Source organism: Pteropus medius, unplaced genomic scaffold (genome assembly GCF_902729225.1).
Source record: "Pteropus medius unplaced genomic scaffold, Ma_sr-lr_union100, whole genome shotgun sequence".
Classification (NCBI taxonomy): Eukaryota; Metazoa; Chordata; class Mammalia; order Chiroptera; family Pteropodidae; genus Pteropus; species Pteropus medius.
This window is the reverse complement of record NW_024352787.1, coordinates 2,500,286-2,519,915: the sequence shown is the minus strand read 5'-3', so window position 1 is coordinate 2,519,915 and position 19,630 is coordinate 2,500,286. Positions and strand designations below refer to the sequence as shown.

The 19,630-nt window shown below is 32.4% G+C and overlaps 1 protein-coding gene across 3 annotated transcripts in view; it reads left to right on the top strand.

Annotated features, from left to right (window-relative positions):
• The window catches only part of NALCN (sodium leak channel, non-selective), a 277,480-nt gene that overhangs the window by 116,202 nt on the left and 141,648 nt on the right, over positions 1 to 19,630 (top strand). For all 3 annotated transcript variants that reach the window (XM_039849049.1, XM_039849048.1, XM_039849051.1), the window contains exons 11-13: positions 1,666 to 1,797; positions 13,060 to 13,227; positions 19,105 to 19,296. In XM_039849049.1, coding sequence (XP_039704983.1) covers positions 1,666 to 1,797; positions 13,060 to 13,227; positions 19,105 to 19,296 — 492 coding nt within the window. The remainder of the gene's footprint in view (positions 1 to 1,665; positions 1,798 to 13,059; positions 13,228 to 19,104; positions 19,297 to 19,630) is intronic.

Here is a 19,630-nt window from a genome sequence, read left to right as displayed (position 1 = left end):
CTTAAGACATAAATCCACAGCTAAGGAAAATAGAGAGAAAGTTGTGGCTTTTCTGTCATGCAGATAAAGTGGAAATCAATTGAAATGTTTTTAATAGAACATTATGTTGAAAAGAGTATAGAAAAGGAATAATAGTTATGAAATTTAGTTCTCAAGATGCAAGAAAGACTAAATAAATAACAATGAAAATTCTAATGAGAATAGAAACTTGCCAACTGATTTGCTTATCTGTGTTAGTAAGGTCAGTAGTTCTTGCAAATAAATTGATGTACATTTAAATATGTTGATTGGCAGTTCTGGAATTTGATTTTTTATACCTCTAAAATAAATTCAAAAGCAAATGGACGTAGGAATGCATCAATAGCCATGGTGACATGAAACCTTACTATATATCTGGTTTTCTAATGGCTCTGTCATCTCTCAAATTATTAGACTTTATCTCACTTGGTTGTGGACTCTGTCAAATATTCAACATAATTAATTCTTTGACCTTGAGCAATTCGTTTCTCATTCCTGAACAGAAAAATACCTGATTCACAAAATGGCATTTCTTTTTACTGCATATATTTATAGAACACATAATATGCAAGCACTGTTCTAAGTACTTTACAAATATTTATTTATTTAAAATTGATAATAACCTTTGGAGTAGCTACTATTATCTTCACTTTACTTATGGGAACTGAGTTACAGAGAGATTTAAGTAACTTGTCCATGGCCATAGAACTCATAGGTGGTAGAGTTTCAGCCTCATGCAATTTGTCTCAGAGCCGATGCTGTTAATTAATGAACACTGCAGGGTAATAAAGGCCACATGAAATCACGTACGAGGATGCATGAGACAGCGCTGAGAAGCACTGCTTTTTCTTTTTTCCCATTCTCAGATTCTGCTTTAGTTAACTTCTTTTAGTTGCAAAGGCTGAAGAAGTCTCAGGTTAGATCACATGTTACGGGTACGTACTCCTAAATACCAAGAAGAAATGAGGGCTCAGTAAGGGGTTGCATGGTGACATTAGTCCATGGGCAGTGGGCACCATGGGATGTGACTCAGCGGTTTGTTGTTATGTGCTCAGCTTCTTTCATAAGTCAGCTTCGCTCTTTCTGCTGCCCAAAACCTTCAGCATGTACTTTCTCCTTTTATATATTATCTACCCCACAGCAGGCAGTGGGTCTTTAAACAGTCCTGTGGACAGAGTCCAGCTCTGCTGTGTACTTGCCGTGTGACCTTGGACAAATGACTTAATCACTCTGAACTCACTGGAAAGAGTGAGTAATATATCCCACCGTGTAGGGCTATGGCGAAGATAAAAGATAAAATAAACAACATAGTATGGCCTGGAACATAGTAAGCACCCAATACATGTAGCCATTATAATAATAGTCATTATTTTTGAATGCCTAATTATCTCACTTCGATGTAGGCTGTAGATTTGGACCAGACTTGGGTCCAAATTATGATTTCAGTCATTTCTGAGCTGCCTGAAGACAAAGATTCCTTTGCTAACTCTCTTCGGCATTGATGGACATCCATTAAGTTATCTTAGAAGCACTGTCCTGCAGAGCAGCACATTACAACAATGTTGCAGGTCCAGGTCTAAGCACATAATTGTGTTTACCTGTAAGGTTGAGTTCTTTGTTAAGAGTTCATCTGTTTTGCCTCCTCAGCAAATGATGCGGTCATCAGTTTTCCACATGTTCATCTTGAGCATGGTGACTGTGGATGTGATAGTAGCCGCTAGCAACTACCACAAAGGAGAAAGCTTCCGAAGGCAATACGACGAGTTCTATCTTGCAGAGGTAAGCTGCTCACTAGAATAAAGGGTAAAGGTGGACCTCAGCCTGTGCTTTTAGAAATGTGAAAATTATTTCAATTTGTTAATTACTTGGGTTCCACCAAAGCCGCTTCTTAAATGTTCCCTTGGTCACTATGTTGCCTGGTTGATTTCCTGTCTCCCCGGGTTTGAGTTTCTTCCCGGAGTGAGTTGCATTGCCAAGGTAACCCTGGGTATTTTTCTTGCCATCTGGCTCTTTTTCTATACACCTCTCATTTTCTCTCCCTTTGTCATTGTGCATTAGTTTGTTTCCTACTAAGTATAAGCAAGCACAGATTGAGAAGATTGTAAACAAGCAAGTCACCTCAACAATAACCATAAACAGGGCTAGAGAGAAATTGAAAGAGGTAATACAATAATTTCTGTACTAGAAACTAAGCTGTTACAACCTGCACTAAAGATGTCAAGCCAGGAGCAGATGTTAAATAAGCATCTTCTAACACCCTACATACCAGCTAGAGCTTTAGAGAAGTGCTTCTTATTGATTCAGTAACTTCTTTCATATTTTATTTTTAAATATTTTTAATAATTTCCAGAGATCACATTTTTTCATTGTAAAAAATTATTTGTAAAATATATCTCAGAATTCAATGGTTACATATTTATGGAAAAATTGACTGACATATAACTCTTTAGAAACACATTCATCTTAAAAGTGAAGTATACATATACTAAATCCAATATGTGAAAAAGTAAACTTAAAAAGCAGAAAAATTACAATTTATTTTTATTACAGAAGCATTTTTCACATAAAAAATCAATTTCCCATAAAGTTGAGTTCTCTTAGATATCAAGAAATCTCCCAATGCTTTTAAAAATGGATTCGGTTAATAAAAGTTCTATCCACCCACACATAAACTTTTCAGAAAAAAAATTGATGGCATACACCCACTGAATATAAATATCTATGTGGATATCAAAAAAATTTTAAGAAGTCACTTATGAATTCCCTTCTTCTTAGAGGCTTGTTTCCTATACAAAGTATTGTTAGTACTAAACTTTCACTGGAATAGTCTTTGTGATATGATGCTGCCTAATTGCTGCATGGCATATGGAGCTTAGAGATTATCAAAAAATGTAAACAGAAAACAATAACAAGTTTTTTTGTGCTGTGGAGAAACAATGACAGGGGCTTATGAAGAAATTATAACTAGCCCAACACTTGGTATAATTTTCTTGCAAAACCAGCATACAAAGACTGGATTGTCATTAAAAGCAGAGAGAAACATGGACCAATAATAATATTTGCAGGTGAATTTCTAATGCGAGGATCAGACATTGAAGAAATTGCCATCAAATGATTTCTGTCTATCCCCTGTGAAGTAGGAAGCAAGGTAAACATCCAGCCTAATGATGAGACAATAAAGTGGGCAGCTTGTGGAGAAAGGAGAGAGGAAGTGGGTACTGTGGAGAATGCAAAAAAAAAAAAAAAAAAAAAGCTAATTAAAGATATATCAAGTGCAATGCTGAGGATCCAGCTGAATTTTGAGACTACAAATTTATGGTGATACCAATTTAGACAGGTCTGTGACTTTTTTAGGCCTTACATAAAGGAGAGCAAGGTGACATTTAGATTGATCTAGGTTTGGAATTTTTTTCAGGCTGGTAGAGCTGAGAAACAAGGGATCAGGGAATATGGGTAGCTGGCAAAAAAGTTGAAATGATGACCCCCTAGGATGGATGTGAAAATAAGTGAAAATGAGAGGAGAATGAAAGAATAAAATGAAATATCAAGGGTCTCTAAAATTTGGTCAAAGAAAAGGTATAGTTGAGGTGATGAAATAAGAGAGCTAAAAGGTAAGGTTGTGATCAGAGTAGGATCCAGGATTTCGAATTTTAGAATAATTCTGGGCAACGAAATACAAAACCTAGAGTGTTACACGGGTACAGGTAGATTAAATATAATGATGGAGTCGAGACAAAGATGCCAAGGAATTATCAAGCTAAGGTGTTAGCTAAATCTTCAAATGACACTGAAGTCATTTAGTGTGAGGCCAGTTCTTGGAGAAAGAAGTGTAGGCTGATGTGGGAGTGACAGACTGATGGAGAGATTAATAGAGGGCAGCCACAGGGAGAGTGTTGTAAGAGGATGTTTCGACCCGATGGAATACATCAAAATGGTGTTGAAAAGTGATGAATGGAGCATCTCTTCCTCATCCCCATATTCTCCTTCATGGGCCACATGGAGCATTGGAGCATGGGCATCCTCTTCTCAAAAGGACTGTGGGGCAAGTTATGCATTTGGGACCAGTTGAGGCAAGAATACAGGGAGCAGATTGTGTGCGAAGAGATTGATGTAGAAGAAATTGGTTAACGTAGAACGAGAGACCTGAACGTTAGTTAAAGGCTCTGTGTGGAATGAGGTGGAAGAATTATACAATGGCATTAGAACCAGAGGTTAAAGGGCTGATGACAAAAATGCCTGAGAATAAAAAACAGAAATGGCTACACATGATTGAGATTTTGCCAGACTCTCTGGAAGGAACAGTCTGTATCTGCTCCTGAGGGAGTCTGGATGACATTAACATTTATTTTGTAACCCAGTTCAGGGTAGGTACACAGTCACACTAAATCAATCCTGTCGAATAAATACATATGCCATCCACTGGAAATGGAATCCTCCAGTGAATTTTACCTAGTTTTTTTCATGTATAAAATCGATCTTTTTTTCTAATGTTTATATGTATGGTAGCTGATTTAATATCATGCTGTAAGAAATTCCACCAAAATTTCAAATAATTTAATATTGTAGAGTTCACTGATATTATTTAAGCACATTGGTAGAGTCCAGTGGAGATTTAGTTCATTTGATTATATAGACGTCACTATATTCTTGAACTACCAAAACATTCAGAATTTGTTCCACTTCTGTTGGTTGATTTTGAGTGTCTGAGTTTTCCAAAGTGTGTTTGGTCTTTATTCAAACTGCATTAGCACTTCTCCTTGTATCAGAAATTTGAACATGAGTCAGAGTGGTTTGCTTCAATGAGTACATATAAATCATTTAATCAAAGTTAATTTTTTAATGAAATATTTTCTCTTTAAAAAGTTTATAAAGATGGTTTGAGCTTAAGCAAGTTGATCAACAGACTTTTCTTTCAAGAGCCAGGTGTAAACATTTTAGGCTTTTCAGGCTACATGCTCTGTGTCTCAGCTACTTAACTCTACCATTGCTGTGCAAAAGTGAATGTGGTCTCAGAATGATCATATTCCAGTAAATCCTTATTTACATTCTTTTTGTTTGTGAGTTTGATCTTCGTTTAAGCTATAGAAACACAGAACAAGTCAATTAACTTCCTCATTTGTTAAATTCAAATATAATAATACTAATAAAAATAATAGCTACCAATTTTTTGAAGTTTCTATTATGTTACCAAGTGCTTTAAAGGAATTTATTATCTTATTTAATCCTCAAAGTGGCTGTAATAACAGCAATTCAAGTTTATGAACTACAATGATATAATATTTAAGATAATAACTTTACATAATATTTTGGAAAGTTTCTTTTTTAAAAGATAACAAAAGGACATGAGCTTTGAAAGAAGTAATTTCTTGATTTCACACATATTCCAGAATAACTTATTATGAAACTCCCAAATAAACCTCTCAACCCATTAAGAGTCAACTTACAGTCTAAAAAACATCCTTTAAACATAAATTAAGCTGCTTAGCTTCTGTTGTGAAGCTGGGAACTTTTGTTACTTTTGATTAATTAACCTAAATTTAGAATTAGTTAAGAAACAGAATAAACTTTCTTTTGTTTTCTAGGCTATGCATAAACAGAAAAAGGTAAAAATTTACCTTCTTTTATGAGAGTTTTTATTTTTCATTTTGATCTAAGATGGTATGTAGTTATTAATATTATACATAAAATCACATTTTATAAGGAACATAATTATATTTTAAAATGTGTAGTCCCATTTTCTTAATAAATAAGAAAACTTGAACAATACTTTTCTATTGTTATATAAAAACATCTGTCTATAGCCTCGACTGTACATTTAAGAGAAATTTATCAGCATAGTGTTATGCACAGATTAACAAGTTTAACAAAATTCTTTTTTTAAGAAACTCACAAGTTGATGGGAAAGATAGAACAAAAAAGAAAGCAATTCTAACAGCCTGTGTCTCTACCACATTTCTGGTCAGAAATTGCTTAGAACTCCAGGACATCTCTTTGGTTTCCTGTTTTTCTATGATTGCTATGTGTTTGAAGCAGAAAAACTTTCAGAAAGCATAGACTGATTTTTCCATTTTGCAGGAAACAATCTTTTCTAGAAAAGTAATTTCTGTGCTCCTCTGAAGACATTTGGTTTTATGATATTTATTAAAATTAAATTAAATTAAAGAGCCATTTATTTTAGTTCGAACAAAATCTGCACCCATATTTCAGTTCATTAATCACAAGACATAACCAAATTAAGAAAGTAACTCATCTTGCCATAGTACCAGTCTTCTATATTACCATGAAATTTAATCTCATTTTCTGAGAAACTTTAATTAAATAAGTTTTCTCGTCTGACAGTAACTTTTTTGTGTATCTCTAAAAGGATTTGGGCAATATCTTGTTAGGTGAAAAATAATACAATAATGGCATTTTCAACTATCAAAGATCTATCTCAAAAGTTTGTGCTGTATCTGTATCGAACACTGAAGGTACACTGTAGACTAAGAGTAGGTAATTTAAAGACACTGCTAGAATGATGCTGGTAATCATTTATTTTGGTATTATTTCATTTAAATTTTATTTAGGACAGATGGGTTACTTGAATTGAGTTTCTTGTAACTTTTGTCCTATAATCTTCTTTTGTGATAAATATGCATTCGTTTTCTCATGAATATTTATTATGTTTCTTTGAAATTATGATATAAAGACTGCAATACAAATCGCGGGTAATATATTTCAAATATCTTTCCTCATATGGGCAGCATCTCTACCATTTTGCCTTCTCAAGCCTGCATGGCACAATCAGCTCATTTATGATTTTTTTACCTATAAATGATCATACATTATTCATTAAATTAAAGGGCAGAACAATTTCCATTGTTCCACTTATATTAAGCATGTCATTTTCTGTTCAGTTATTTTTTTCTTTAGCTTCAGAAATTTGTCAATCATCTGGTTTTACCTGCTAGCCTTACAAATCCAATTACTAGTTCTTTCAGAAAACAAGCATTTTAAACTAATTTCTCGCATTTTTCACTCTAAAAAAAATCTTTTTACAAGTTATGTGCTATTTTGAGAACAAATATAATGTTCTTAGAACAATAACTCCTTTGATTTAAAATCTGAATTTCATTATTGATCTTTTTCTTAAGGACAAAAGGGTTGGTTATAGCATATATCAGTATATATATAGTATAGTATCATATGTATTAAATATCATATGTATTATTATAAAATGAAAATTTGGAAAAGAAATAAAATGTGGTGTTTAAAGAACTCATATAAACCTCATTCATGAAAAATGTGGACAATCTATTCAGATATATTGCAGGCATTTATTAGTACAGTTGACCCTTGAACAACACAGATTTGAACTGCATGGGTCTATTGATACACAGATCTTTTTCAATAAATACCTGTATTGTTTTTAATCCACAATCTGCAGATAAAGAGATCCGACTACATGCATTGTTCTAAGCCATTGTATATAAGAGACTTGAGCATCTGTGGATTGTGGTATCTATGGAAGTCCTGGAACCAATTCACCATGGATACTGAGGGATGACTTAAGCTTGGGGAGTGTCAAAAGTTATGTGTGTCAGGGGTCAGCACCTCTGATCACAATGTTGTTCAAGCATCAACTATAGTTCTCTACTTAAAAACAAACAAAAATTAGCCACTTTTATATGGATTACATTTCTTCCTTTGGAATGAAAGTCTGAAAATATAGGTGAAGGGAGAGATGGAGGAGTGGGTGCCTATAGCTGCTCCCTCTGCTAGTATGACAGCCAGGTCAGGCTATAGGTGGAACCTTTGAGAAGGATATATCTGAGTTTTAGTTTCTCCAGAGATCCCCCAAGATGTCTAGAGGGCTTCTTATTTTTGTAGAGCCTAGACTAAGAACCCAGGGCTAAAGAGGAATTGCCTTTTGTTTGGACTTGTGGCAGAGATTTGGATCCTCTGGTCCCCTGAGGCTTCTGCTCAGGCGCAGAAAGCTTTAGTCTTCTACAGAGGAGTTGCACCTGCCCACTCTGTTGCTTGTGCTCCAGGGAGAACCTGACAGAATTCCACTGATCTCAGTGAGCAAGGAAGCTGAATTTTTCCCAGGTGGGATGTTTGGAATGGATTCCACCAGTTGGTGAGGAATCCTGACATGGAGCACCTTCTCTCTTCCTGATGCCTAGCAAAGGGACCGACGGTTTTTAGGTCATTTACCACAAAGATCACAGTACCTTCTGCCATTCCTTATTTGCCACTGCTCACAAGATCATAAAAGACAAACAAACAAAGTCATGAGCAATCAAAAAAAAAAAATTATTCTCATACAAAAGGACTCAGAAAGAGAGACACAAAAATCCAAGACAAATATCTAGTACAAGTTTCCCAATCAAGTAGAATTGATGGAAGAGATAACAGATTTTTTTTAATATCTCAAGGACAGATAGTTAAGGCACAAAATAAACTTTCTGAAACTTTGACTAAAATTTTCAAAAATTAACTGAAAAAAAGGATATGGTCATTGTCAAGAACTAATTATTAATATGGGAGATCAAGTGGGGGGTAAAAAAGTAGAAATCATGAGAGACTAGCCACCCAGATGTGAATAACAGGTAGAAGAAAAAAAGTAATAAACGAGATAATTTTTTTCCTAAACTGAGGAAAAGCATAAATTTGTAGATTGAAAGGGCTCACTAAATCTCAGGGAGATTCAAGGAAAAAAGATGCATTTCTAGGCATATCTTGATGACCTTTTATGGTTGCAAGCATAAAGAAAACACCTTTTCAAGCCTGTGAATGGGCTTAAATAACCTACAAGGGCAAGTATGTATTGTGTACTGGATGACTCATATACAGTATTGGAAAGTAGAAGGCAATGAACCAATGGTGTTTGTGTGTATGTGTGTATGAAGTACAGTTCAAGAATCTGTATGAAGCCATAATATTCATGTCAGTGTTCAAAATGCATTTAGATAGCAAAAGATTAAGAAAGTAGGCAACACTTAATGTTTCTTTGAGAAAACTACTCCAAACTTTGCTAATCATAAAATAAATTCATCACAATCCACAGGACTAGATTAGAGAAGATAAAAAGGAAAGAAAAGTGGTTGTGGGTATTGGATCTAAAAGGAAGATGATAATAAGTCAAATAAGAATTAAATTTATGACAGGTCTCAGAAAAAGTAGGATTTAGGAAAGGGTGTGATATTGGTGAAGAATAGGGTGATAGAAATGTACTATGAAGTTTATAGATTGGCAGGGGTGTGAGGGATGAGTGAACAAGCAAATTTGTATGGGAGAGTTTACGATTATTCAAATTTGATGCAATAATAAAGTATAGGTTGATTTATGATCATTGCAATAAACTGTAAGATTATAAAGCAGAGTAGAATGTCAAATTAACAAAGAGGGAAAAATAAATCAACAGCAATTTGACCAAGCCAAAGATGATAAGAAAAGGTTAAAACATAAAATAGGAATGATGTTTAATACACAAGAAACAAGACCAAGTATAACTTTGGTACATTAAATATGAGCAGGTTGAATTTTCCTATCAAAAGGCACAGTGAGATTATGTTTAAACACAAACTCAAATAGTGTATTGTTCATTGGAAATACATACAAAGCGGCCCCAAAAGGTGTCTGAAAATCATCCCTCTATGAAACAACTAAAAATGGCACCTAAATATTGAAACATTTTAAATGTTTAGCAGAGTATTTAAGAAATTAAGGAATATTCTTGAGGCCAGAAATTAAGTGTGAGATGGGTGCAAAACACCCAATGGGCACTAAAACCAGTGGCTGCCCAGAGGGCATGTGCATATCCGTGTCAGCTAGAACTTGCAATTACAGAACAGAAGAAAAGGCTGTGTCGGGTACATCATCAGAACAGATTCCCACATAATATCAGAACAAACAATGATCTGTACCTCATTGAAAGAAGGAAAAAAGTCCATCCCTCAGAAGGAAGTGATAAGGAAAATCTAAGTCTTGACCTTGACTCTAGATGTATAGAAAAAGAGTAAACTGTACTAAAAAATGTGTAAGTTCAAGCCTGCCCTCATATGGGATTCCAGTTCCAAGTCATATTATTTTCAGGGTCCTAGAAACATCAACCACAAAATTGATTTAAAGGGGTACCAAATTTATAATATACCCCATACCACCAGAGAGAATCAATCCTTTCTGGAAAAAAATGTACTCTAAACACAGGTCTTGAATATCTAGAGGAAATTGATGATTTCCCGGCAAAGCATAAACTACCAAATTGATAGACAAGGTCTGAAACTTGATCAGAACATTGGAAAGCTTTGATCTACCCTTACAAAGAGGAATGGATCTATTGGTTTACCTACTAGATTTTACCTAATTTTAAAGATAAGATATTTCTTTTTTTATTTAAGCAATTACAAATTATACAAATAATGGAAAACTACAATAAGTTTGATAAAACTAGTATAAGCTTAACCAAAAGCTGATAATGATAGTAAAAGTAGAATTATAGACCAATTTCATATATGATAGTAGCTACAAAAATTATAAATAAAATATTATCCAATAAAATTAGCATTACAATTTAGGGTTTATATACAAATAGTCAACATCAAGGACTCTTGTTATACATTTCATTACCTCTATGAATTGAAGGCTAAAATCCTCTAAGTAGAATTGGAAGAGAAGAAAAACCCTAAAACATGGTAGAAATTAATTATCAAAACTCAATGCAACCATTATGTATGAATTCTAAGGAACTTCCATTGAAAATAAGGAGCAAATCATGGATTCCTCTTATTCCCACTTTATTATTTAGTATATTACTATACAGCTGTACCATTATATGGAATAAATTAATCCAATTAACTCCAAAGTCAATGTTTAGAAACTCTTATCTTCATTTGCATATGAAATGTAAGTTTTTACAAAACCCAGGAGACCTTATTAAAAATATTAGATTAATAGAAAAATCTAGTAAGGTTATTATAGAAAATCGATATAGATAAATCAATAGCTTTTCTCTCCACTGGAACTAACTAGATAGAAATGGTAAAATAAATAAATAAAAATTTTAAAGGTAAAGAAAAATGCATTTACATTCATGACTGAAATATTAAATTTTACAAGCAAGCAATAATATCTTTAATGGGGAAATATATTATTAAAGAATATAGTCCAAACAAATAGAAAAACTGTGTGTCTGGATATGAAGACTTGATATTAATCCTTCTTAAGACCTATTTTATATGTAAAAGGTAAAGAAAAAAATCATGAAGATAGAAATATGTGACCATATAAAATTTACGGTGCTTATAGAGCAAATGCTACCAAAGTTAAAAATCAAACTATTCATCAGAGAAAAAATATTCACAGTTCATATAGCAGACAAAGATTAATGTCTTTAATATCAACAACTCCAAAAAATGATAAGAAAGAAGAAAGACCACTAAAGAAAATTGGCAAAGTTATGAACAGAAAAATTGTTTTAAAAAGAAAATAAATCTAAATGATCAATACTCATATGAATAGATAAGCAAAAGTTTGATTAAGTTTAATTACATCTGGTGTTGGTACAGATTTAGGGCAAGAAGCACTTTCCTACTCTGCTGGAAGGCAAATGATTTCCTATAACATTTTGAATGTAATCTCTTAGTATTTTCTAAAATTTAAAGCACACGACTTGTCCTTTGCCCCAGCAGTGCTAGGTCTGAGAATCTACTTATAGATATGAAAGCCTAATAAATATGGATATGGCATACAGATGGTTATTGTACTCTTGTTTTTGAAGTACCAAAATGCTTAATTATTTTTCCTGATGATTCCTTGTCAAGGAAGTAGCATTCTTCAATGAGTCATTAGGGAAAATGTTGAATTAAATAAACATCGAATACTATAGGAAATTATGCAGTTGGTAAGAAGAATAAGTAGATCCTATACCTCTTATCGTGGAGGAATGTCTATGATTGTTAGCAAGAAAAGCAAGTTTCAGAGTGACATATAAAATGCAAACCCGTTTATGTGGTTATGAAGTAGAAAATGTTTGAGGAGAGAATATGCAAAGTGGTTAATATCAATCACTTGAGAAATGTGGGCAAAGGATTTTGTTAATTCTTTGTATTTAGGATTATTTCATAGTTAAAATGTATTGCTCTTTTACATTTTTTAAAAGAGACATGCTAATTTAAATTAAGAAGCAAACCCGAGTCTACAGAAATGCTGGATTGAGAAGTAATCTTAATTTTCTCCCCACATCTAAATTAATCATCTACAATGCTTTTAATGTTTTATTCCTAAAAATGTGATTATTAAAACTCCATTTTTATCAACATTTTCCAAATGTGAGTGGAAGAAAATCCCTTCTGTTTTTTCATGTTGGCCTAGAAAAAGAAAAGCAGGCTCTCCTCTATTTCTTTCTTTTAATAAATCATCTGGTATCATCTCAGAGGGATATGTTATGACTAATTTCAGCACTCACTCTTGTGCTCTTTAATTATAAGTTAATCTTATGTTGCACATTTTAATTCTATTTGCAAAATAATACATGTTAAGTTTATATGTGTATTTTATAATATTGATATTTAGAATAGCAAATTTATGGAATAATATGGTAGGTGAAGAGGCTGAGCTAATTTATTAATATAGTAATGTCAATTATTAAATTTAATTAATAATGTGGACATATATTGTATTAATATATTAATCATTGTGTGACTATACACACACATAAATTGATATGGAATCCAAATTGCTCATTTATGTGGCCCAAGGCATAAATGATATTTAAACTTTTTTAAGTTTAATTATGCTAAGTAATATGTGTTTTATAATATACCATGTGCATTATAGAAACTTTATGTCTTTATTTTTCTGATTGCTTAAGATATATTTGGTGTGCTATGTTCTAGTTGGTGTGTTTCAAACTTTTTTTTGTAAAATGTTATTCTAGATTCTTGTGGGCTTCTCATTTATATAATAGTGGCTGAAATACATGCACTGACAAATATATAAAATATTTTGAAATAAATTATAGTTTTAGATTCCAATTCCACTGTTTCTTTGTTCCCCTAGGTGGCTTTTACAGTACTTTTTGATTTGGAAGCACTTCTGAAGATATGGTGTTTGGGATTTACTGGATATATTAGCTCATCTCTCCACAAATTTGAGTTACTACTCGTAATTGGAACTACTCTTCATGTATATCCAGATCTTTATCATTCTCAATTCACATACTTTCAGGTAATACAAATAATGTCTATTTATTTTTAGAACTTTTTTCATTCCAAAGAAAATACCAGTCACATTATAACAACTATATATAATTATACATATATTATAAGTATTTGTGTTAAACTTATATATATTGTATAAGTTATATAGTAAATACCAATGTGGGATAGGTCCAGTGACATTTTAAATACCCCAGATAATGCATTCATACATTGTAGCATTGTTTGTAAAACTCCTGAAAATTCACAGCAATAAATGGAGATGTTTTACATACAGTTCAGAAATTAGTGAATGTAAAAATATACATATTTTACATATACATGATATTATGCATCTATGTATACATATAAAATTATAAACTACATAAGATGTTGACACACATTTTAAAGAGTAGTAAATAGGTATTTAATTGCAAGTGTAGATCTGTTCTCAATAAGCCTACATATGTTTGCTCAACAATGACTTACAATTGAAATAATATCCTAATAATATCCTAATTTTTAAAAATTTCAAATATAGTCATTTTTCTGACTCAAACTGGTCATTTATATAATTCATCATAGAAATATCCCAACGTATTATTTTCTTAATAGATATTTAAAAACAGTTGGAGAACAAGACAGCTGTAGAATTTTAAAGAATTCAGAGAAACAAGATTCTAGCTCCTTAGAAGAAAGAAAATGGATTCCAACTTTATTGATTTTTTTATTGCTGATAAATACCAAAGCTCTCATTTTCAGGGCAATAACTTAAGATGCCAGATCACAACCTGAAAATCAATATTTCTGATACCTGGAGGAAGAGACATGAAAATATAATTCACGAAAATGAAAACACAGCTGAAACTTATTGGATTTCGTTAACCAATGTCACCATAAAATTAATTAATTAATTAATTAAAAAATAAATAAATAAAAATTTTAAAAAATGGAAAACAAATACCCTACAACACAAATAAAAAGCTGAGTTTCTAGTACTCACAGCCAAGCATAGTGAAACCACAAAGGGTTGTCATGGTTCAAACTTTCAGTACCATCAACGTCTTTGGACATAAATCCTTTGTCATTTGTTATGTTATATCCTTGGGCTTGGTTATCATAAGTGAGATGGCTGGGGCAAGAGATATAAACATGTTTAAAACTCTTTGTACAAAATGTGCCTCCCAAACATGCATACATTATGTACGTTTTATGGTCACAAAATCCACATGAACATTTAGTGGCTGCTTTAGAGAACCATGTAGAAACAGAAAATATACCTGATAGTCAAAACTATAAGAGACTTTTATATAAACCTATTAAATCAGCCAAATTAAGAAAAATATCACTGCCTATTTCAGCAAGGATATACTATAAAATATATTCAGTGTTTAAAAATTCTTATAGTTTCTCATAGATAATTTTTCAGTGAAATTTAGAAATAGATCAAAATTTTGGAATTCTTTATGAAAGAAAAAATAGGAACTGTTTAAATGGTAAACATCTGAGAAATAGCTTAGCAAGTCATATGCAAATTTGACCATAAAAAATAATAATGATGATGAATGTACAATAACTTAGAGACATGATTGTTTTATTTAAATACAAAACAGTATAAATTTATACAACATGTAAAATACATATAAATGGAAAAATGACTAGAAAAATAAATCAAAATGTTACAAATTAATAGTCATCATCTCGAGTTTTTTTCTATTAGACTTTTTATAAAACATCTAAAATTCATATTCATGGTTTTAATTATTTTATATAGATATAAATATAGATATAGTCAGTCACATACAGTCTGTGAAGTTTGTAATTTCACTGTTGTCTATGATGCTGGATTATAATTTCTAATAGTTTAATTTATATTAGTAGTTAAGTGATTTTTATTTGTGTTTCTCTATAAATAGCCACGATTTTATTTTTCAAATGAGGTAATTAAAAACTACCTCAGTCATTTGGTGGCGAAAAAATAAATCTCTCAAGATTAGGTGTCACAGAGTTTTTGCAAATTCACATACAGAGAACACACTGTACCGAACAGATTGGCTCCTTATGGGCCTACTTTCAGCTCCCTTGTTGGTCTTCACACTTCTCATTTCAATGGATCTTCATTGTGTTGGCAGTAAATCTTCCTTTACTGAATTTTATATTTTTCATATTTAAATGAAATCAGTGGTTTAGTACAAAATGGCTCCCTTTAAAATGGTAATTATTTCTGAGACTAATTATTGGTGTTATTCATCTATTTATTTAAATGATATTTACTGAACACCTACTCTCTATCAGGCAATGTTCCAGTTACTGAGAATAGAGAGATGAACAAGGAAGCAAGGATCCCACCTCAGTAAGCTTAAATTCTAGGGGCCAAACAGACAAATCCACAAAAGAATGTAGACTACAAGGACCAGCAATGGTTTAAAGAAGAAACAAGTAGGGAAAAAGTAAAGAGGTTGTGCGGTGAGATGTTATTTTAGATAAGTTGTCATGGAAGCCCTCTGTGAAGAGGTGACATTAGAGCAGAGACTGAAAGAAGTGAAGGGATGAGCCATAGGAAGGTCTGAAGACAACATTCCAGGTAGAGAGAACTACATGGCACCTGTCCTGAGGTGTAAATATTCTTGATGTGTTCCAGGAAAAGTGCAAAAAGCAAAGTGGCTAGGCTGGAATGAACATAGGGCAGCATTGCCCTATGGGACTTAATAAAGTCTTTAAAAAATGCCATGCTTCTGACATACTGGGATAATCAAGACATCAGCTGGCATTTACTACGTGCCAGACACTGTGCCAAGTGCATTTTTCATTTGTTCCTTATAACAATTCTGTGAGATAGGGATGTACTTGTAAACTGAGGTCCCAAGAGATCTGATTATTTGCCCAAGATCACATAACTACAAATGGTGGAAACTCATTCCCAAGAAGTTTAATTTCATAGCTCATATTCTTAACCACACAATTTCTACAATATCTCACTATCAATCAACTGAGTGATCTTTAAGAGACAGAAATATGACCAAGAAAATGTGCTTTGGAAACAATCACATGTTCTACAGTTCTAATCTTTGAGAGTATAGTTTATTTTGTATCTGTAGGAACACAAAATCAAAAATATTAGGTAGAAAGAGTGAAAAGCATACATATCCCCAAATAAATGAAAAGACATAATTAGAGTCACTGATAAGGATTTTACCTTTCCGGGGATGCAAGGTTAACCCTCTGAAATTGCTGAGCAAATCACCAATGTGGGAGTCGTGTTAAATTCTGTTTCTTCCAGCTAGTGAAATATTAATTTACCAGAATTGCACAGATGTGCATAGGCTGTTTTTATTAGATTTGACATAGGACTCAAAATTACTTAGGCAATCTTTTAAATATGATTTTAACACAAGTGGGAAAAACACAGTACTGAATTTGAGCTATAAACCAATTAAATCATTTCTCTAAAATTGGCTAGATTTAGCTGTGAATAATTAGATACTTAATTATTTATATCTGAGAATAAACAGATCTGGTAAAAATATGAAATCTTTCCAGATTATTATTCTGGGTATTAATATGAACATTAATATCTTAATAGTTTTTATGATAAAGCTGTTGGCTTATTATTTTGAAAGATGACCTGAGTATAATATATTCTGATTTGGGAATGTATGTTAAGAATCAAAGCAGGAAAAACTGGTAACTTAACCATAAATGTGATATAATGTGTAATTTGAACAACTTGATTTTTCATGTAAATTTTCTTAAGTATTGTGTTAAGGATTTTAAATTACCATGAAAGAAATATGCATTTTCTTGACTTATGTAAACATTTGTCCATTAGTTTACTAGATATGAGCAACTACAAACATTACCATGTGTGTTCTATGAACAATAGAAATGCTAAGGTTACCATCAATATTTCCTGTTAATTAAAAGTTTAGGGGGCAAATGTGGCTTCAGATATGGCAAAATTCAGAGGCTCAGTCTATTTCTTCACTTACCTTTGTTCTGTGTTGACATCATTCATAAGCTGACCTTCTCCATGTGGTGGTAAAAATGGTCCCAGAAGCTCTAGATTTATGTGGTTCTTATAGTAATGCCAATTAGGAGTAAAAGGTGGAACACCTCTTATAGGGCCAACAAAAATTCTGAAGATGACTCAAGTCATTGTGAATATTTTGGCCAGGCCTGGATCATGGGGTTCAGGGATTCCCCTCTGGACCTCATGGACTAAGAGTGGAGTAGGAATGATTTGCCAAAGTGAAATCAGGAGGAAGAGAAAGCTAGGGATGCTGGAAAGGAAAGCCCAAACGTATTTTATTTAATTTTGTACATGTAAAAATTCAAAGCTAGGTTTTTAAAGCATTTCCTCTTTCTCAACTGAATTCAAAATAGACTATATTTCTTCTCCTAAGAAGCCTTCAAAGACAACTTAAGCTCTTATTGATATTAAGCCATCTTGGACTACCATTGTACTTACCATATTTCATTTATGCCGAGACCACAATTTTTCTGTTTTAATATCTCTAAATTTGGGATCCGTCTCATAGGCATTGGTGTGTTGCAGTTTAATTGGCAACACTTTTGATTTCTCAGATGTGCATTAAAAATGATGACATCTTAGACTTGATAAAAATGCTGTTTTTCCATACGTTGTACTTCAACTCTTAATTATATTCCAATTTACATTTTTAATCTTATAGATATGCCCTTAAGAGCTGTGTCTTTGTTTTAAACTCCTTTTGTAATAGCAGCCATTGAATGTTATTTGTCCAGCATAATTTTGGCACATAACAAAGAATCAGTATTTGTTAAATGAATGAGAGTGAATTTATTAATTAATTAGTTATGGGTAAGAGTTTTTGCATATATATATACGTGTGTGTATGTGTATATATATATATATGTATGTGTGTGTATATATGTATAAATATATATGTGTGTGTATGTGTGTGTGTATATATATATATATATATATATATATATACACATATATATATGTGCAGAACGTCTAAACATATGTGTGTGTTTAGATAACCAGCTAAAAAGATATAAGGAAGATCTAAAACTACAAGGCTTACATAAGATAGAAGTTTGTTTCTTTCTAGTAGTTGGTGGGTGTCCATGGCAAGTAGGTGACTCTGCTCTACATGATCATCCAGGAAGCCAGTTTGTTGTGTTGGATTGAATCTTTCATCTTCTATACAAGGCTTCTTTTTCTGGTCCAAAAGGGCTACTCCAGTTGTTTCCATTTCCCACCCAGAGGAAGGTATAAAAGAAATATTCAGGGCAGGTTCATTTAATTTAATGTGCTAAATGTTGCAAAAATCACTTCCTTTTATATTCCATAAATCTGAACCTAGTTCGCTGGCCATACCTAGCTATGAGTGGGACTAGAAAATGATGTCTGTAGCCCTCAGTAGCCACTTGGTAGGCTAAAATTTAGAAAGTTCTATTCTTTAAAGGAAGGAGAGAATGGATATTAGGGTTGCAGTCTCAACTATAAATTAAGGCTCCTTGACAAAGGGTTTTTTAATTCCTTGTACAAAAATATGTAGGAAATTTTATTTTATAAGCCAATGAGTATAGATAATATTGAACTAAATGTTTTCTTCGATATTTAAACATTAGAAAAATATCAGTTTTATTTCAACATGTATTAATATCATTTTGAATTATATGTTAAAACAGTTGTCACCATTTCTCTTCATTCATTTGAGATTTATCGAGTTCTTGCTATATAATGGGCACTGAGATAAACTGATGTCTCAGTTATTATATTGTTTTTTCATCTATAGATGCTCAAATAGAAAAGTGCATTTTTATAAAGAGCTATGAAAAATTAGGTTTTAATATGAACTTAATTAAGAGTCAGTGTAAATAAATGATGGATTATGTATGGTTTTCTCTTCCATGACAGGTCCTTAGGGTAGTTCGGCTTATTAAGATTTCACCTGCATTAGAAGACTTCGTGTACAAGATATTTGGTCCTGGAAAAAAGCTTGGGAGTTTGGTTGTATTTACTGCCAGCCTCTTGATCGTCATGTCAGCAATTAGTTTGCAGATGTTCTGCTTTGTCGAAGAACTGGACAGATTTACAACGTTTCCAAGGGTAAGAATAAAAATGTGGTTTAATTCATTATTCTTATCTTACTAATAATGATTAACATCAGAGTAATTCCATTTTAATGATAATTCAAAATATTGTCACATTTTCGATAACTTGAAGTAACTCAATTTTAATATTTAAAATGGTTTCTTCTTTAAAAAATGGTTTCTTCTTCGGGGTGCAGGTGTTTGATCCCATTTTCAGCATTTTTAGATTATGCATCAATTCTGCAATTCTGGAAATAATATAATAGAATGAAATGCTGAAACCAATAAAGGTGGAAATAGTGTTCTTAGCACCTATAAATAAAAATATAGTAGAATTTTAAAATAAAGTT